General features: G+C 38.2%; 1 protein-coding gene across 8 annotated transcripts in view; it reads right to left on the minus strand.

Moving 5' to 3' along the window:
* The window catches only part of SATB1 (SATB homeobox 1), a 92,303-nt gene that overhangs the window by 34,445 nt on the left and 35,913 nt on the right, over positions 1-21,945 (minus strand). For all 8 annotated transcript variants that reach the window (XM_027675363.1, XM_027675364.1, XM_027675362.1 and 5 more), the window contains 3 exons: positions 12,447-12,558; positions 9,642-10,096; positions 750-962 (listed from right to left, as the gene is read on the minus strand). In XM_027675363.1, coding sequence (XP_027531164.1) covers positions 750-962; positions 9,642-10,096; positions 12,447-12,558 — 780 coding nt within the window. The remainder of the gene's footprint in view (positions 1-749; positions 963-9,641; positions 10,097-12,446; positions 12,559-21,945) is intronic.

The following is a 21,945-nucleotide window of genomic DNA, read 5'->3' on the forward strand; positions in this document are numbered from 1 at the left end:
AAAACAAGCATCAGAGTTTCCTCCATAAACACAAGGACTATGCCATTAACTTTCTGGATGTCACTCTATCAAACTTTATAATTTCTGCAGAATTAAATAAAATAGATTTTACAGAAATCAATTGGAGTTTCATTTGAATAAATACTAAATGAAGCTTTAATGAAAATATCCGAATTTTTCAGAGCGAGTAATATAGCAAGTCTGTTATGTTACCTAGTTGTCAGCAACTCAACTTGGTGAAAGACTGCCTAGCATTTTGGGATGGAGTCTTCTTTTCCACATCACTTCCATTTTACCTGTTTGATTTCTGGAAAATAATTTTTAAGGCACTACAATGTACTCATACTTCTGCTTTCTTTCCCTCTCAGTTTAGTGGTCCAAATCTTTCAAAATCCCTATCTGAACCTCTAACATTAGGAACCGGAGAATTATAGGAAAAGACGACAGCTAAAAGCCACCATCTTTCAGGCCCAGCAAAGCTCTTATCTCAACAAAATAAGAAAAAAATTCTGTAGGGATCATAAAGGACAGAATTTATCTTAAAAGTAGAAAACAGGTAGAAATCACTGCTACTATCGCCCACTATATTTCTTAAATTTAATTTGTAGTATGCACTGCAAATAATGACACTATGAGTGTTTAAAAAAATGCAATAGCAAAAGCTTTCTTTTTTTGTAAAAAACGTATCACGCAGCAGGACAGTGTGAAAACACAACAAGCAAATCTCAAAAACAGAGAGAGCAGTTTACTTGTGGAGGCCGGCTGGGTGGTGTGCTTATGAGAGGTGCGGGGCCCATCGCAGAGGCTGCGTTCAAGCTCCTTTCCCTTTCGTCCTGGTAAATTCGATCCCGTTCTGCTTCTGGCAGCTGCAAGAAGTTCTGCATAGCCCGAAGGTTTACCAGTAAGGACTGCGAGGCAGTCTTGGGATCCTCTTCCTTTCGGAGGATTTCTGAGAGCAAGCCCTGCAGGGAGGGAAGAAAAAAAATAGGCTTGAGAGTTAGCCCAGGTGAGCTCCTGTAAAACTGTGCTCTGCAAAGCCACTGCTTATCAGTCCTTGTTCTTCTTACTGCTGGGCTGCGAAGAAGAGCAGCAAATGCACTATTTGCTCCACATAGGAATATATTAATGGCATTTTAGGCAGCAGAGAGGAGAGCCTCAATTGTACCCTTAATTTTATTAAGTACCTGTTTTACATACAACATAAACTGAATCTGCCTAATAGGTCTCCTTCCTTTTACTGGCTTAACTTGCCATGAAATCTTTCACAGTCGACAGACAATCATGAGATGTTAAGAATAAGTGAAATACACTGGGGTGTTCTCAGGCTTAACAGACAAAATGCATAACCAACCTAAAAAAAAGCCTTTCCACATTTCTAGCAACTTACACAGCTCTTTGAAAGGAAGTGATATTTCATAACTTATCTGAGATGATAAACTAGCAACATTCCTAAAGTACTGCTTAACTGACTCAGGGTCATTTTTTTAAAAGTCAGTATTTCTTTCTAAGAATTGTATATTGGAGTTTAGCAACAAGTGAGGAAATTCACTGTTGAATGCCCTCACCTTCCTCCTTCTTGCACCTTCCCCTCCCCTCATCAGGACAACCCTAATCCTCACCCAGTCCATCGCCTGGGGTATTTATTTGAGAACCTGCTGTGCAGGTCTCATTTCCTAAGTCCATTTACCATTACTGTTGTTTGACCACTTTCAGAGCCCAGCAATGACACCGGGAAATGAGAAGAAAACTGTTTATAAGGCATCGGCAAGAGCAAGCCTGAGGTGGGCAGGCTGCAGAGGATAGCATGCCGTCAGCAGCTTGTACAGACCACACCAGATTTTCTATACAATTGTTTCATCTCGGCTTGCAGCAATGGAGCAGGCCTGGTGGTCTGGGACACCTAATTCCTCTAAAAGATGAAATATTTATGAAACTGTGAGTGCAACTGCAACTTCAATGTCAACAGGTTCTTGAAGTCCACCCTCCCTGCCAAATTCTCCTTTTAAATATGTCAGGCATCCAAAATGCTCTACTGTCTTGGAGTAACACGATGGTGATAAGAAAACTAACTTTTGCGAAAGCAGATGTGAACTTCTTTTTAGGATAAATGCTGTTGCTTGCTGGGACCAGGTGAGGACTAGTATGGGAGGCTTTTACCGCTACTGTAACAATGGAACAAGCAAGTGAATTTAAAGAAATAACACAACCCAATGTTTCTTTTCCTAAAGACCTGCTGTTAGTTATTCGGGATAATGGAGAGGTAAATGGAGGGAAGGAAGCAGACAATAAAAAAGCTAAAACTAAGGCAATCCTGACTGAATAGATCCATTCCTAAAGGAGTACAACAGAAAGACATAGCCAAGACACATCGTTGTAGGGAAGTCTCATGCTCACAGCACCTGTGGAAGTTGTCACCTCTCTCAAAGTTCTTATCCTTTCAGGCATAAGCATCAGCACCTTATGGAGATGCTGCTGCAAAGCCACTGCTCTCAGGCAGCTGTGCTTAGGCAGGGTCAGGGCCCACCCAGTGCAGGTCTGAGTTCTGTATGTGCCTGTTGCACCTCCATGTCTTGGGCGATGAGGACAGACGTGCTAACCACTACAATGTGGCCAGTGTGGTCCTCTTGGCCCTGTCTGTACCTGAACATGTAAAAGGGGAATGAGATGGAAAAAGAACAAACAGTCTTTCCAGCACTGAGCATGAAAAATATTTCAGAGGAGTATTAAAAAAATAATAGTCTTGGGGGATACTTTCTTACCACTTTTCTTGATCCCTCTTTTTATTTGTTGTATCCAGTCAAAAACTATGCAGAAGGTGCAATGACTTACTGACAAAAGTGGCACTTGGGTCATGTATAAGTTTTACATTTTTTTCGTAATGATTGGTATAATAATAAATTTCCCTATTAGCAAATATGGAAATTAAATTTGTGTCTACCATTTTTTTCTAGGTCCGAGTACTCCAAAATGGAGACATGGCAAAGCTGCCTGCAGAGCACAGGATGTAGAGAATAGAATAGAATCATTTAGGTTGGAAAGGACCTTTAAAACCATAGTGTCCATCCGTTAACCCTTCACTGTCAAGTCCACCACTAAAACGTGTTCCTAAGTACCACATTTACACATCTTTTAAATGCCTCCAGGGATGGTGACTCTACCACTTCCCTGTCAGCCTGTTCCAATGATGGATAACACTTCTGGAGAAGAAATTTTTCCGAATATCCAATGTAAACCTCCCCTGCTGCAACTTGACATCATTTTCTCTCATCCTGTCGCTTGTTCCTTGGGAGAAGACACCCACATCGCTACAACCTCCTTTTGGGTAGTTCTAAACACGTGGTTTCTGACTGCTACAGAGTTGAAAACAACCTCACCAGGAAAAAAGTGTCAGGAAAAACTAAACTCAAGTGGACTGATCATTGTCAGGAAAGAAGACTCCTTACAAACAGTAAGGCCCACTGTCAGCCACAGGAAATGTCCTTGAAAAATACTTTAGCTCATAATAGAAAATATTTGCTTGTATAAGCCTTTGTCACATGGTGGGCAGCTAAAAATGGTAAAAAAGGCTGGTTTTCTCATATAACTTTTCCCTCTTCAGTGAAATAAGGAAATAAAGAAAATGGGGTTTTTTGTCTTTTTCTTGCATTTCCGTTGCTGTGGGACACCTTTTGGTAATTAGAAATGCCGTAAGTATTCATTCCCTTCTCCTTCCCCCATCGCTGCCTCTTTACCTGAGATGGGAGCAGGGCAGAGAATAGAGATGCAGAGAGAGGAGGGTGGATGAAAGAGCTGGGAAAAGGCAAGGAAGAGTTTACTTCTAGGGCTCTGAACCTAAAGGTCAGAATATGTGAGGAAAGAACATGAAAAACAAGATACAGTACCAGCTGCAAGCAAAGCCTTAGCATATAGTTTGCCCACTTCAAATATTACTTTATTGCTACTGCTTCAATTTTTGAACACAAAACTTTGGCTAGAAGTTGTTAGACAAAAGGTACAATGGGAAAAATCCTAGAAAGAAAATGTCAGCTCTCACATCCTGACCCCTGCTAATATGCAGAGATTTACTGTTCAATTTACCAGGCTTGAATTGGTTTGCCAAGATACTGGTTTTGGTGTGATCTCCTCTTATTGTACCTCAGGTTGTTTAAAAACTAAATCTGTTTTGCGTAGAGATTATAAACACCGTTAGGCTCAAAGCCCACCTCACTGTTCCTCCCTTGCATTCTTTTTGCACTGGAAATGTATTTTCTTAAAATGTTCCCAGGTTTCATAGAAAATAAAGACAGTTTACATGTTATTACAAGTATAATTCATTACTAATGGCACAAAAATGTTCAATAAATATTATCAGGGCTTTCAAAAGCTCATTATGAATTCTTTAAAAATGGAGATAAATTAAAGTGTTTGCCAATATGAACAAAAACACTGCCTGTCTGGCCCCCAGTTTGTCTCCTCTTTGAACGTAATCACTGATTCCGATAGATTTTATCAGACTGATAGAACTTCAAAGCTCCCAGAAGAAAATTTGCCCAAACCTTCCCAAAACATGCAGAACATCCCTGAATGCTATCCCTCTAGGTTGTAGGGTGCTCCTATCCCATGTCCAGGTGGAAGATTATTCACAAGCTCCACCCACAAGCCTGGATCCCTGCCAAGTAAGTTATAAGCAGACACATTTATCTATGTCGTTTAGTAGCAAGAGGAGAGCTGTCATGATAGTGTAATAGCACCTTTTACCTTTTATTCAACAGTGATATGGATAGCGTGCTTTTTCTTAAATTACACTACGAAGAATTATATGAATACAGTGGCAATTTCTGTTATACTTAAGCAGGCAAATTTCTCTCTACCACATAATTTACAGAACTCAAATTCAATAAAACATTACATGATGGTCCATTACTGTTATCAATTTTGAATAATCCATCTTCATTTTTCATTTTACTGGAAAATGAAGTGTGCCAAAGACAAAAGGGAAGGGAAAAAAACCCAGTGCCTGAGAAGGTGGTTTGTGTAAACTCAGATTTTGTTTTACAATTACATGGAGCTGTCTGCTGCATCCAGGCATCCTCCTCTGACATAGCAATTGCCCAGAATTAGCATGAGCACAGTCCTAAATTCACAGAAGTTTTCATATATGAGAACAGGCATTATATAAGAATGAAAGGCAATGTGTCCTGGCAGCTGATATTTTAAACGAACATGGGGGTGAAGTAGAAAGGAGGGAGAGATAAAAGTTATCCAGCAGAAACACTGGGAAGTACACAAAAACCTTCAGATCAAACATTGTCACTGATGAGAAGAAGAAAAATTACAATAGTCAGACATGACAAAAGAAGCAAAGAGCTTTCTTTCGTGAAGATGGAGCCAAGAGATCACCTTCGCACAACAGCACCCAAGTTCACGCAGCAAACCTCACGGCTGAAAGTGTACACAAACTGAGACGGGCAGCCTTCAGTTACAGTTCCAACCACAACCATGACTAACACAATTCCTTGCTTGCGCAGTGCGGACTCGTTACCCTGCCATGCACCAGGCTAAGCTACACCTTCGAGTCAAATGTCAGACTTGCTGTGGGAACTCAAGCCTTCTGTTTCCTGACTCATGTTTACATTTACAAACACAAAATAGAAATGGAAGAGTTTATTTATTTGTTTAGGGCGCTGAAGGTGGTTCAGCCCAACAAACGTTGGTGCTTCGCTCCAGCTCTAAGAACAAAACACAGTAGAGAAACTCCCAGTTTAATTGCACATTTAAAGGGGCAGGCAGAGCCTCTCTGCTGATGGGAGGCTGCTGCACCATGCTTTGGGGGCTGCCCCAAGGCATCGTCACTGTCACCCAACAGCTGGTCAGGGCCACCCAGGACACCGAACTGACAACAATGCCATTTTCTGGCCAACAAACCACAAGAAAATACTGAATTTGCTCTTTCGAAACAGCAGAGGTGTCTGCAAAGTGCACTGATATCAGTCGGAAAAAATACCATGTTTATTCACTCGGTGAACTCGCAACTGAAACACAATTTACCAAAATTACCCTGGCAAACAGAGAGACCCTTTAGTAGTCTTGCTTGGGGTGAAACTCAGATCTGCTAGCACAAATCCTGACTCAACGAAATTTTCCATGGTACACTGCAAAGGGGTGCTAACAGGATTCAACCTGTTTCTTTATATCCAGTGAACTGGAATCACAACTCCTTACGGACAAGCAAAACTCCAGATCTGACTGTACTCTGAAGCCTTCCTAGAAGGAACACAGAGAAACTTCTCTTGTGGAAAGGCGCTTCGCCCTTCAAAACTTTTTCTGCTTCCTATAGCAGTTGTTCTGTTGTGCCTGTATAGATGTGAATTTTCATTCAAGTTATAACTATCTTGACTTTGATTAAAGTCGACAAGATATATTCCTAAAAACTCAGTTTTGAAATTACCACATCGAACTTAAAGGCTGGGGGAAATTATTCAAGAAGATATTAAAGTCACACCCTTTCTTTCTTAAGGACACACTTCTAGAGTGTGGTTAAGGGTTTTTTTCTGCTTTATAAAGAGATAATAATAATTTTTTTAATAGACACTCTAGTTTTCAGAATTATTTTTATCAATTTCTTTCCTTTGACTGGGGAAAGGTAGAAATATTTCCAGTCAACTTTTTTGCCCCCAAATCAAAAAATCTTGAAAATTAGGTCCAAGTATTGAATTACCACGCTAAGCTGGTAGAATTCTCCTTCCCACCAAAAACCACCACCAAATTCTGTATTCATGTTATAGAGCATAAATCTGCAAAAACAAGAGATGCCAACATCTTCAGCCAATTTCACCAAAGTCCATTTCATTGCCTAAACATTAAGTTAAACTACTCTTAATTTATAAATCATTTCCTTCCTTAACTTTTACACTGAAAGCAAATCTCTCCCCTCATCAGAGACTGTATCTTGACACCAGATCTTTCTTGCACAGAACTCCTAACCGATTTCAGCGAGTTCTTGCATCTTCAGAAACTGATGGCATGATCTGGTCCCTGAACGTGACTCAAATATACTTATGATCGTTTCAAAAATGTCTGTGGTAAGCCTGAGTTAGCTTTTTATCTCAGAAAACAGTAGATGAATTTAAACAAGCATTTTCACTTGCACTAGCCAAACACACACACAAAAAAAAGACAAGATATTACATCGATATTAGAAAATAACTTCTAAATAGCATCAGTTATTTAAGTGCTGCCCTAATTGCAGCTAACTGTGATGTATTCTGGAATAAGCTGTGATGAGTTCAGAAATACAGCAAGCAGAACAAATCTAAAGGTTTTCATCTAAGAATTGCTGGTACCTGTGTTTATCCTCGGACATTAGTTGTCACTGTGGGTAAAATTAGCAAAAGGTTTGCAAAGGTGAAACGTGGCTACAACAAACTCCTATTTCAGTGGGGCTCTGCTTCATATGAAAAGTATGCTGAGATATTTCTTGGCAAAACTGAGACTAATACTGTCTAGGCTCCTAGTATTTTTCCTTTTTGCTCATCACATTTTCCACAGTACATAAAAAACAATGCAAAATCTTATGTATGTAACTGCAAATGCTAACTTGATAAGCTAGCACAATTTGTAGGCTATAGGGATACTACTCTGTATTCTTTCAAGTAGATTTGGTTGAAAATTGTCAAAATATATATATCTATTTCATATCTATATCTATTTCATATCTCTTTAAGGGAATTGTTTTCAATGATCATTTCAGGGTTTCCTCCCAGTTTTGGGTCACTTTGAACACATTTTACTGAGCTGGTTAACCACAACATCTGTGGAAGAACTGAACTTTAAACAAATATCTAAGAACATCTGTAGTAAGAAAAATACACACTAATACATATTTTTAATATATATTAGTGTAAATAATGATACAAATACAAAAGTAAAGAGTCAGTATTTGCACTAGAAATCTGGTTCTACAATTGCATTCATCACATCTAAAGAGCATCTTTTCATACTGTGTCTTATAAATTCAATGCCCAATCAGAATCAACCATCATTGTATTTCAGGTAATGAGTACCGCTCATGCACAAAGGATATGCCAAAAGCTGTATGCAAAACTAGCTGACAACAACTGACAAATTTACTTCAGGGGGGAAAAAAGTTGAGAGAATACAATGTACTTCTAGACAAGTCTGAGAGAGAAGTAAATATAAAATAAACTTTATTTCTTGAATTGCTTGCTTGGCTTTTTGTCCAGGTAGGATGGCAGCTGGAAACCATTGTAACATGAAGCTACAATTATTGCTTCAATACTTTATAGGATCAACACTTAAATTTTTAAACGTTGTATTAAACAAGACTGTATGTCACTTAATTTTAAATATAACAACTGAAACTGCCTGGACCTAACTTAACTTAAGCAATCCTTGCATGAGTTCATGTATCTCATGAAATTTGGTATGAGAGACCCAGATCTTGAAAAGCTCCTCTGCTGTTAAGAGGAAAGACACACACACACAGAGCTCTACAGAGAATTCACACAATGACTCTCTTTTAGCAAAAGGAGTATGCAAAATTTTAAAGCAATAGTAATTCAGAACAATTACAAATGACACGCTGATTCAAACCTGGTACCAGAGCATTTGAAACGGAATTTTTATTCTCTAAGCTATGCAGGGAGAAACAAAGCTGTTTCAACAGAAGCCCAAATTACAATTTTTTTGTTATACTATAATCTGCAATGGACAAATTATTCCCTAAGTACATGTTTTCATTTAAAAATGTGGAATCTAAAGCAAATTTACCTCTGTATTTTTACCATATTTCCTATTAAAAAAAAAAATCCCATTAAAATATTTTATTTTCTGTTAAAACATACTTCTAAAATGTTGAGATCTTATTATTTGCATTGAATATATTGACATTTCTTCCATAATTTCTGGTTGATTAAATTCCATGCAACATGGCATTAAGTTAAATTCATAGAGCAGAATAAATTATAACAGGGTTAGCTTCTAAAACAGGTGTAAAAAATAACACATTTTAGTGTTACTTATCAGCTTTGCTAAGGCTAGCTTTTTCTGCATTGAAGAGCTGAAGTATATGTTCTGACGTGGACAGTGGCAAGCTCAGCAACTGCTGTTTTTACAACAAACTACAGAAATACATGTAAAGAGTAGATTCTCTAAAGATAAAGCTTTTGATTCTTAATCTTTTCAGAAGCCTGAAAAGATGTTATTAAGACTTTCACTAAAAAATATTAAAAATAAATGTGAACATGAATAAAAGATCATCTCCGGTACACCTGTGTATGTGGTCAGTATGGGTACAACTGCAACACAAAAGGCAATCTGTTGGGTGACTTTGTGAATGGTTCTGCATAAAGCTTTTCATTTCCTTTCCAGGGAAGGTTCAGTTAGTCATAAACCATCACGTGGTTTATGGAGAGGAACAAGGATTTCTGTAAAAACAGTGGCTATTTCCACAAACCGATCCCTGAAAATTTCGGTACTGTATCAACAGGGACAATGGCCCTGCAAGGAAGCATGTTTCCTTCAAAGGATCTAACTGACAAGGTAGAAATGAGGAGAGAGACTTAAAGATGGCAATTACTAATTAGAGAGAGAAAAAAGGGACTCTTAGACTTAGAAAAAAAAATATAAAAAAGACAACTGACCTGAGTTCGGTTAAAAGCCACACGTGCAAATACTGCCTGTGAGATTCCTGCTCGTTTCAGTTCATCACGGACCCACTGGTAGATTTCGGAAGACACCTCTGTGTTTGTTGAGACCTGCTGCTCCAACGGCTTGTTCATGGATCTACTGACAGGAGGAGGGTGGTTCAAGTACTGTTGGTTTAAGGACTGCTGGGCTAGAAGTCTGTTCACTGCATACTGCTGGTTCAGCAGCTGGGCCATAACCAGCTGCTGATTTACCAGCTGAGGGCTAATGGGAGTAGATACAAGTCCAGGGTGCAGGTTTGGAAGCGGGGTCCGAACTGATGGCTGGCTACCATGAGAAAGCTGAACAGGAGATGGAGGCTGTTCGGCTGTGTTCCCTGGGACTGGCTGCTGACCGAAGTTGACATGGTTGGCACCTTGCTGGGATAGTTCAGAAAGGCTATCCATCTCAACTACAGTGGAAAAGAAACATTGAAAATGCCAACATCAGACTGAAAATCACAAACTTGATTGTCCTTGCAAGATATGCTATAAAAAGAAACAAATACAAAATGGCGCAATGCAACCCAGTCAAGAATGGGCTGCTGCATCCCACAGTGATGGACAAAGGGGACTTTGGACAAGGCAGACCAAAAAAAGATAGGGCAAAGACAAGAGACAAAAAACCACTCTGTGTGCTGCAGACGATGCAGGTCAAACAGTAAGTGCAAACAGTAAGTGCATCTGTGCAGGATAAAGAGGACTGTTATGGGAAAGCATGCTCCACCCAGAGACAGAAGCCCCCAGTGACTGTTTTTGTTCCTCCCATGATGTCCCTGACATGACATCCGCAGTTCCCAGCCACTGGAAATCTGTAACAAGCAGGGTGAGTTGTGGACCTCCCCAGGCTCTGCTAATTTCTAGATGCTGCATCAATTGTATGGGACTGCTAGGAACTAGTATAATTTATGTAAATTACACAGATGGGCTGCTTTATCTTGCAACCATGTACGCATGTTTTTTTTCAGTGACTTGCAACATGGTTGAATTTTTTTCTTATATTAACTCATCTGCCTTGACACACCCTCCTTTTTAATTAACAACATAGTTTCTTAAACTACAAGAGTTCTTCCAGTTCCCCTCTTGTGCATGATTAAACAATATAAAATAACTCTAGGCTGATATAAAGGAGTTTCCTTTTTATCAACGTATGTCTTTTTTTTTTTTAATTTTAAACAATCTCACTTCTAGAGCTTTAGCAGCTCTGGTCTGAAAATAGCCTTAAGAAAATATGATTTATTTAAAAATTAGAAGTCCAGTAGCAATTTTTTTCTTAAACAGTAAAGGTTTTTGGTTTGTTTTTCTTTTTAAGGCAGTGTCTGAGCTTTTCATAGTAATTATGATCTTCACTAACAGTCATCAGCGCAAGGCCACCCCTTCTTCCACAAGGATGAGAGTTGGATGAAGAAATTGGCACCTGGATTCCCACTCGCACCTGTCTTTCTCCTCTGTCCTATCACGGGCAGAAACTTAACAGATAAAAACCAAGCCAGTTGTTCTGCAGAGAGTTCTATTTTCCGTAGCCTGGATCAGTCCCCAAGCAGAGGCCCTGCCACTCCTCACCCAGGTGGCTTAAGTGGCAGTGCTGCCTCTCCCCCCAGCATTAGGTTCCACAGGAATACACAAAAACACACTTGTTTCCTATTCCCTGGCTTTACTGTCCCCAGACGAATGGATGGTGAACCTGTCTTGGCAGGTCACATAAGGAAAATTTTACAGGGATTGTGCCATGCAGGAGTGCTGCTGCAAAGGAAGTGGGAGAGGCTGCTGTGGAAAGATCACTCTCCCATGCAGGCGCTCTGGTGCCTCACACATGGACCACCTGAAACCAACTGAAGTCTTACCACCAAATTTGGTGGTCTCAGAAGAAGGCTTTTAGTGTTGCACAGAAGGCACAAAGAAGTTTAAGGAAAGAAGCTGCCTTTTTTCACTCGTGGAAAGTAGAGACCAACCCAAGTGAGCCATTCACTTGGGATAGTAATTCAAGCAATTATCACAAAAGTGATGCATTGTCTTCATTATAGCCTTAAGCTATAAAAAGGCAAGGAATCCGTTTTGGTAGATTAATGATTTTGCTTCAAATACTGAAAGCTAAGTCAAGCTCAAAATTCAATCCAAACTGAAGACCCCCTTCTCCATTCTGTTGAAATCTACTTAAAAATTTTCTGATATAAAGTGTTTAAAATTATGTGAACAGGTTTAAGAAAGAGAAAAGGTATCACAGAATTAATATGTCCCACTGATAGATTTTTTTATCCAATAATTTACTTGTTCTTACTACAACAAGCAAACAATTGTCACAACAAATATTTGTTAAAATGAATGGAAATTAGGGTCCAAAGTTAGAGAAAGATATGAATTTATAAAATTATACCATTCTTGCTGGGAGGTAGTGAGAGTTATAGAAACCTGTTTCTTTAAATATACATTAGCCAGAGCAAGAAAAAATACATACGTTAAAAAATCAGTTCGTCACAGTTCCAGGAACAGGTTTTCTAAACAATTATTCTGGGTGGTAGAAGATCTCTAAATTTACAGAATGACAGCTTTACATCTCTGGCAACCCAAGTCAGCTTGGCTGTTTCGATAGCAAATATTTATTTAAATGAATTCTTTCACTATATATGTACTTTCTACATCTACTCATCAAAAGCATCTTAAACTTATTGTGAAGGGAACTGGCTTCTTATATGACTGTGACAGACCTCAATGTGACACATAATGGTATGTAACCACCAAGGCAATTTTTTTTTTTTTGCTTACCCATCATATCTTTTGCCTTCTTGAAATGTTTATACCACCTTCCAAATTCCTGACATTTTGCTGCTGAGACATTTGCATAGTAAGTGCTGTTCACAATGGAAGAAATCATACTCTGAAAAGGGGAGAAGAAAAAATATCTATAATACAGAGCAGTACAAGTCAAAGCACAAATTATTTGAATTGTTGAACCATTATATTTTTAGAGTTTGAGAACCATATTGCATTTTTAATCCTATCTTCCAAAGCCTTTTAAAAAACTCATTAATTGAGCACGAAAACAAACCAAGGTATACTGTAAATGGGTGCAAAAAAAAGCAGATGTACTAAGGGAAGAACAAAGTTATTGACCAAGAAACATCAGGCAATGAAATGCGCTCTGGAGGGAAGATGCTAATCTTGAAAGTGAATTTTGTTCATCCTGTTCCTTCTTCCAAATTTGATTGACCCTTCACATACCCACACAAGTTTACAGGCATACATATCCTACACTGCCTTCACAAATGCAAGCAGTGACCCAAGTTACCTACGTCCAGTCCCTCTGTGCCACTTATGACAGAGCAAACCCCAGAAAACTGTAGCATCGAAGTTTACCTGAATGACTTAGGAGTAGGGTAAAAAAAGAGGTTTATAGCAGAACAAAATATGTATCTAATAACCCAAAATGAACCCAGCCTTGCTTTTCCTAAACAGGGTATTTTAAGTGATTTGCAAAAACAGGCTTATGAAAAGCTTATTGTCATGTCTAATTCTGTAACTGAATATTAGCTGTAAAATAGACCAAAGGATGACAGAGATTTTTTTTTTCTCAAAGGTTCTCAAGATATCAGATAGCTACAGTGAGAAATTTACCTTCTGCTCAGTTCTGACCAATTTTAAAATAGTGGGATTTACAATGCATAAAACTTTCAGTTCCAGTACATTCTTTTACAAAATCAATTAAGACCAAGCCTTGCAAAATGAGATAATGCTCCAACTTGAAAACTATACTCAATATATGATGTCTGAACAACAAAATTAGCAAATATAATTTCAATAGATTGAACTTTGTCACCCTTTAAATTTCTGTGTGAAAGTAGATACTTTTCGTTTAACTACAAGAACTGTCCAGTGCATCAAGAAAATGACAGTCAAGAAGACAAAGCCCTGATTATAATGTTTCTTCACTATTCAGCATGTAACATTAAGATATATTTGTACTGTCACAAAATCGATGCACAGCATCAAGCCTTTGTTACATAAACTGCAATAAACACTGGAAGAAAGAGTTTGGAGTAAAAATGCAATAAATATTACTATAAGTCTTCTTTTATAAGGCTAGTTCAGCTTCTGACTAAATGCACCTTGATTATTGATCTTAGTGAAGTTCATTATAACCATTTTCTAAGGTATTACTCAGTAACAAGCTACTTGTGGAGGCTCAGAACTGCTAGAGTGAGGCAGTATTATTTATGCCAAATGTGGATACCCTCTACTCAGCAGCCAGCTATTTTAATGTTTCTCTGAATCACCAAAATTCTTGCCATTTCTTGATATTAATCTGGCATTTCTGAAATTAGCTAGAAGCCTTTTGTCAGTGGTATAAAAGGAGAGTGAAATCTTAATAGACTACTGCAACTCTAGCCTGAATGACCTGAACCAAGCCTAGCTGAATCCAATTTCAATTTCCAGTATAATAGCAGTATCATTAATGTCTAATATGTACAAAATTATCTTTTAAGCTCTTTTACAGATTAAACCATCTTAAACATGGGCACAAGATACATAAGGCATAATTTAAAAAGTCCTGTGGATCTGGTAAATTATATGACCACACAGGTACTCTACACGCAAAACCTGCAGATCGGTATGCGCAAAATGGGGAACTGCACCTGTCATGGGCCACTATCCCATATCAGCTCACGCATATTTTGTGGATGCCATTTAAACTCCAAGGTGGCTTTTCTCTTATTTTACTTTGCCCCTTTCAGATGTCTTCTCCTGCTCGACTAACTTTAGTAAGCATGGAAACATGTATATCAGTAATAATTTTAGTAAATTACCTATTATTGATGAAGATGTTTGTCTAAGATTTCCTAGTCCTCTCTTCCACGTCATTTTATAAAGATGATATACAAATGACATGGCAGTTTGTGAAACTCCCTGCTTCTTCAGGAATAAATTTAATGCAGTTACTTTACAATCAAATAGGGGACTGGTCTGTTTAAGTAACACTGCTAGGAATTTTAACTTCTTTGACACAATGTGAATTTCAAGCTTCGATGGCTAACATTGGGACATTGCCCCTGCTCTTCAAAGTAGATTAAAAAAAAAAAAGGCAGACATTATAAACACCTTTAAAAATGAAAATTATCCTGCATTTTCTTCGAGAACACTTCATGCAAACATTCAAGTGATATTACCTACTCTAAGAATCCTCATCAGGAGGAATCAATGATTTATTTACTAATTCACTGAAGGCAAAATTTTACAAGCCAGATAAAATATTACTACCTTGTTAACTCAGAAAATAACTTGACAACACTGCATTTCATTGTTTCTCTGCTTTACTTATTGTGATCAAACCTGTAGTCACATCAGTGCAGAGAGATGCACTTCGCTATAGAATTTCCTATTACTGTAGAAATACAGTACATTTTAATGTCAATCTACATATATGCATGTCTGGTATGCTTATGGCCTAAAAGTTAAGATTAAGCCTATGAGTTAGTGGTCTTCAGAGATCCACGATCTAAACTGGAGGCATATTGATGTTTTTCATATTACCTGGGTCATTACGCTTGAGGAGTTCCCCATGTCCTGGCTTATCAATAATCAAAATCAAAATTATTGCATTTGAAGCACATCATATTCAGGTACTACTGCATACATCCTCCTTATCTGTGAGGCACAGAGGCAGATGCCTTCCACGTGCAAGGATGATGAATATAAATATATCACACAAATATTCAAATGCATCACATTTATCACTCATAATCAGATTTCTTTTTCACACGTTGCAAAGAAAATTGATAGAATGCAAAAACTGGTCACAGATCCACAGTCTTAACTTATCTTCTAGAAATTTATCATTGAAAGACTTCAAGATCTCAAATTTCCCTCTTTCCCCTCTCCCGTCCTCCCTCCCCCAAACCACATCACTTGCAGTCCTGTTCTGAGAATCGGGAGATCTCATCTGAAATGATGCCACCTTCACAGAAATCCCACTATTCTGGAATGATACCATCTGCTGCAGCCCAAGTGCTCTTTTTTTAGCCAAATAAGTTAATTATAATTAGGCATCCAACAACTGTGTGGAGGTAGGGGTAGAATTTGTTCTGAAGTTCAGCTGAGGTTCACCCAGCGTAGATTGAACAAAATCCCATTTTCTCTGGAAGATTAAATACCAGAGATTTGAAAAACAGACACCATCTTTTCTCAAAGAAGTTGGGGAACTCCCTGGGGAAATATCATAAATCTCAACCAGAAATATTTTCATATGCCCATCAAACAAAACCCAATAAAACAGTAGCACCTTTTGAATTGTGCCAGGATCTAATGCAAGGTGTGTCCTGCCAGACACAGTGAGGACCTGAGCCTTTCATGCTGGCTAATTGCTGCAGCCACTGCTGCAGGTGCTTCAAGGGAGGCATTTCTGACTCATTGCCTCTAACACTGCTCTTCACCCAGGTGAAGTGCTGTTCGATCATCACTAAAAGTATACTGTTGTCCTTTTTGCAAGGCAACAAAAACAATGTTAATCAGGTTAATTCAATCATCTAAACCAAAACTGTTCATGCTTTTCTGCCAAATCAACCAACCACAGCAAAATCTGTTATCAGTGATTGCTCAGCTTCCAGTCAAAAAAGCTTTTAACCCCCACAGTCCCAAAACTTCCCCTAAATAACCTTAAAATTATTTTTATATGGGCAGAATAAGGTTGTTTTCATGCCTCATGAAGGGGTACTTGGGCTGCAGTATTTACACAGAGCAAATACAGGCTAACAGACTTAGCAGAGAGTAACAGACACAGCAGCTTCCTAACACAACTCGGCTGAATTAGATATCGGGGATTCCTTTGCAAATTAAACGTTTCCCTCAAAAGGAGCATTGTAACCAAAACTTATTTAGGCCTTCCAGGTTGTTTAACTAGAAAAAAAAAACCCTGAGCTTTTTCGCAACTCATTCATCGGTGTTTAAAGCTTCAAGCCTGCTCAGTGGAAGGGGCAAGGGCTGCAACAACTTATTTACACAATTATCTAAATACGATTAAACAGCTGATGGACAAATATTAAACTGGAAAATGTATAGTCATTTCAGCTTAATGTAATCCCCTTTCTGTAAACACCCAAGATGATTTTTTTTCAACCAGAACAGTCCTGACATCTCATAAGCCTAAGGGTGAATAGCAAGAGATTGTTTTTGATAGTTATAAATATTCAAAAGACATGCAGACCATCTGCTTTCATAATACAGGTAAAGCAAGACTGAAATGGTGACTGCTGTATAAAAATGGTTCTTTTAACAAAGTCTTCCTCTCCTCGAAAACTATAAAGACAGATGTCAAAAACTGTTTACACAGGGTAATCAGGAGCGTGCAAAATGTAATATTCCTTTTACACACAGTGCTTGCTAAAGAGATTTTTTTTTCTTTTTCTTCCCATCTGTGTGTTGCAACACATTTCTACAAGTTAAAAACATTTTTTCAAACAGAGATCTCATGAATACCCAAAAACATGCTATCTGGTTTCTGAATGCTAATTAATTTCAACTAAGGAATCTGATTTTTTTTCTGTAGAAAGGAATGCATGCTTTTGAAATGGAGTACTTCAACAATGACAGACACTGAAAACAGAACACCCCACAAGTTTAATTTTGCACTAGTTTGACACCGGCTATTTTCACAACTGTTTTACATTCAAACCCGCATCTGCTAAATCTGGCTATAAGACAGGCAGCAACCATTCTCCCACTTTTCAAATGACATTTTATTTACGTTTTACTATTTATCAAGTTTTTCAGTATAAAGCCTTGTAACAACATAATGGTTTTGTCAAGTGGTAAGTAGAAGATACCTCATCTTACAAGCAGAGTATGAACAGTGCTGCCCATAAAGCCTACAGTCAATTTTCAGAGCTGAAACACTAATCTTGACAGTATTCTTTAAATGTATTATATTAATGGTACAGAGGCGTTAAGCACCTTTTTTATAATTCTCAATAAAATGAACATTTACTGAACAATCTGTCAAACTACTGGCTCCGTTTTTTAAAGCCAAACTTTTAAGGCTCTATTCTATTTTGTCTTCCATAAATCCTCCGCTTTACATCCTTAGACACCAGCAGGGAAGCATGTCCCAATGCTGCAAACCTAACATGCCTTTTTAAAAAAAAGAAAAAGAGAAAAGCTACGAGCCTTTGTTCCTAGACCTAGTTTGAATAGTGATAAAGTTGCAGACCAGAACTTACAGATTTGGGGTTGGGGGTGGGGAGGATCTTTTCATAAAGGACAGAGGAACTTTGTTTCCCCTATCCTAGCCACTATCAGTGGCTTTTGTTTGCGTGGAAATAGCAAGCATCAGTTTTAATACAAGCTGAACTCTTAGGAGTGCTTATTTCTCAGGAGGCTCTACATTAACATTTTTCAAATGAGAAGGGAACATTCAAGCCCCAACCAGATAACACAAGATTATCCCCAAATCAAAAGATTTTAGCCTGCCTGAGCCTACGCCAGCCCACGTACTGCAAAAACCCAACCAGGGCAAAATGTTGTTCCTAGTGTTCTGGCATGGCAGAGATATATCATCTGCCACTCCAAATAAAAGCAGACCAAATATATCCAGCCACTAGCTGTTTTTTTGGACAAGGAATCATGAAATGGACAGTTTAACTGCATATGAAGAATTATGTTAAATTCCTTGGTCCATTAGCTTGAACTATAGCAAATAACGCAACGGAATTTGTTGTCATATGCCCTATAAACACGTAGGATCAGGGAAAAACCCACAGATGGACAAAGAAGAAAAAAACTTTTGTTTGTGCCTTTGGCATTGCACTTGGATGGCTATCTGACCTCCATACTGTTGCCAGGGTCAGGAAAAGTAAGGATCTGCATGGCAAATGCTGGTCATATAAGTTAAAACTGAATAAAAGGCAGATTTACAACGATGGCACAAGCTTTTCCTTCAATACATGAGCATGTCTTTCCTCCTTTCTCTTATTCTTGTAAAACCTAAATTATCTCCTCCTTCTTTTCTGCCTTATGTTGTCTTTAACTATTATAAATGTATGTATTAATTAAACATAAAGCTACATTGAATATAATGAGGGAAGATATAAAACTAAAAGAACCCAAATAACATATACATATATATGCATATATTTAGATATGCATAGAAATATACCCACACATGGGAAGATTTTGAAAATCCGAAATGAGGATTCAGCATCTGAAGGAACTGATCCTTGCACTATTTTTACCATTCTGTAATGTAAATTCCCAGTTCCTGCATGACAGAGCAGCATTCTCCCAATGTTTTCCGAGCATCTCCCACTGATGGATATAAATAAAGCTCAAATAAAAAGCTGCTTCCCAAGATACTAGTCTTATAACTACAAAGGTTAAAAGCTTAAAAGAGAGAAAGATAGGTAGGTGGGAAATGTTAATTCAGATTTGAAGAACTTCATAACTGCTTTACAAGCTTTATGGCACAGTGCCTTAGACTTTAAAAAAAAAAAAAGGGGGGGGAAGAAAAAGAAGTCACAACCTCAACCTATAAAAGATAAGGACACATAACACATTTTTGTCTTCATTGTCAGATGTCCAACATCAATCTTTTTAAGAATCCTGATTTTTATTGCACACAATTTGTAAATGGCAGGTACTTAGCAGTAAAAGTCCTGGCTAAACCCTTCCTAAAATCAACCTGGACAAAGTATAAAATGCAAAATAATCAGTATTTAAGAAGTTAATTCTTGGTTTACTTCATGGAACTAAAATCAAATTGAGGGGTGAGTTATTACACCCTAAGATTTTGATTATGCAAGTGCCTTTGCCAGCAGAGCTCTGAGATTTGAGAGCTCCATGAGTAAGAAAAGCACTATCCATTTCAGCTAGGAATCCATTTGGAAGAGCTGTTACGAAGTAACACCAGTCTTTCAGCTTGAAAGACTGGGAATAGGTGTTTTCAAGGGAATAGGTGAACTGGGAATAGGTGTTTTCAAGGGCTCTACCAATTGCTCCCACATCGGTGCCCATCGCAATAAGATCTCAGGGTGTACAGGCAGAATTTCCGCTGGATGAAGCCAAACCTAGAAGCCCCGCTCCAACCCTGACTGGACTCAAAGTGCAAAGGACCAGAGCTAAGCTACTCCAAGGGAAGTTCCATCCTTCCTTACCAGTTCCATCATATGGTGACAGGGTCCTCAACCTCTCTCCAGAAGGCTGCTGTTCCCACTCTAGGCAATGCACTACGTGAGGCCTGTGCAATTACACTCACCTTTTCTCCTTGGGATGCAACAAGCAAGACTAGAGGAAGCTAGAGCCCAGGACAACAATCTGAATTATCCAAGATGGACGTGGATAGGGCAAACCAGCATTTCTTGTATGGAAATAAAGAGGTAGGTGAGGCCTTGGAAATCTCACAGACTGATCTGGTGAAAACCTGAAACACCTTCAGTCTTCCTCTCAGGTTGATTGCTTTTCTTTCTGAACACTCTGTTCCAGCCAGGTCAGAGTGCTTCTGACTTGTTTCCTATCTGGAATACTTATCCTAATGCACATGCTTTCAAATGCTATCCTAATGCAAACGTTTTATGTGATACAGGACCTTCTAGACCTATTAATGCATTAAAGTCAGCTTTGTGTATGTTAAACTTTCCACAAAAATGCAGTATATACGTTCTCTTGATAGAGATGTTGATAATTGCCCTATCTTCAACCAGCCACATGGTTGTTTTCAATACAGTTTTTGTAGAATTGCTTAATATCCACCACATTAAGGAAGATTTCTTTGCTGGGAAATAGGACGTGATTTTCAGCAACTCTCTTCTCGGATTCCACTGTTCTGCTAGGCAAAGCATGAGATGTCTGGCATGAAGTTGAGCCCTAAGGCACAATGTCCAGACAAGAAGTCATCAGACTCAGTAGCACTAACAGTTGTCTTGCTGAATTTCTTTTGGTGTGTGGCCTTTTGTTTGATCCCTTTTCCTGTTTCTACACAAGTTTTTACAGATTTTTAAAGTCAAAAGAGGCCATTTCGAACATCCATTTTGGAATCTACATAAAAAGAGACCCTAGAACTTCATTTAGCAATTTCCGAGTTCAGTCAAGTTACCACTGGCTGAGCTAGAGAAATCATGTGATATTTATCTGAAGACTTCTCGTGCCAGGTCTTTCACCACATCCATGTTAATCTCTTTCACTAGATATGTACCATTTATGTACCTTTCTCCTAGTTGTTTGTTGGTTTTTTTTTTTTAACGTAGGAGTAGCTTTTAGGTTGAACTTCATTGATTTCTGCTCCTAGCGAGTGCTTCTCTCATGTCTCTGATTGCTTGCTTAAATACCCCTCCAGTGCCAAATGTAACATCCTTTACCTATCCTTTGTTTAAATGGCTAAGTGTCAGTTTTATTGTTTCAGGCCATGTACCTCTTCATGAGCCACTTGTACATCTGATTATTCTTTATCACATAGACACAAATTCTGTGAGGCAGGTGCTGCTAAAAGCACATGAACAAACTACTTTCTGTCCTGAGAAAAATGTAAAAATTTGTCGGGAAAAAAATAATTTATAGTATGAAATTTGCTATGGATTCTTAACTTCTACCAAGTACAATCATATAAAGGTGACATTTTAAGCACATATGTTAGCCAAGATACTAGTTTCACCTCTGTTGCTACGTTTCACTGTCAAGAGTTTGTGAAAAGCATAAACACTCTGAAGAATTCATAAAAAGATCCAGGATTCAATGAAGGTATCTCAAAAGAGAAATGTTCCAGCTAGCTTTCCATGAGGAATATATACAAGCACTCCAAGGTTCTATTTACTAAATTTTTTTTCTTAGATGCTCATTACATTAAAATATATACATTTAAAAAAATGTAGTTAGATTAGATTTAGCACACAAAGCTCCTCCTTACAAAAAGTGAAGGAACACACCTTTAAGAACTTGGGGATGTACTAGCTGACATGTATATTTTGGTGGAATTTTATTGTGATATATTCATAAATATACAGACAAATACACAACCCTTAAAATTCTATGAGTCTAAATATACTGATTCAAATACAAACAGCCTAGGTAAAATTATAGAGCTGAAATCTCCTGTCCATCTCTAGAAAGGCCATTGATAGGAAAGTCCTTTTGCATGGGTCTCAGTTTTTCATCATCACAAAACCCAACCTTCTCCCTGACAGTTTACTATAAAGTATCAAATCCTTTGGAACAGTGGCACAGCGAGGCACAGGTTGTGTTTTAGCACAGTTCCCCCCTCTTTTGGTGCAAGCTTATGGAAGAACTG

The sequence above is a fragment of the Neopelma chrysocephalum genome, unplaced genomic scaffold (assembly GCF_003984885.1).
Source record: "Neopelma chrysocephalum unplaced genomic scaffold, ASM398488v2 Primary Assembly neopelma1_26, whole genome shotgun sequence".
Lineage (NCBI taxonomy): Eukaryota > Metazoa > Chordata > Aves > Passeriformes > Pipridae > Neopelma > Neopelma chrysocephalum.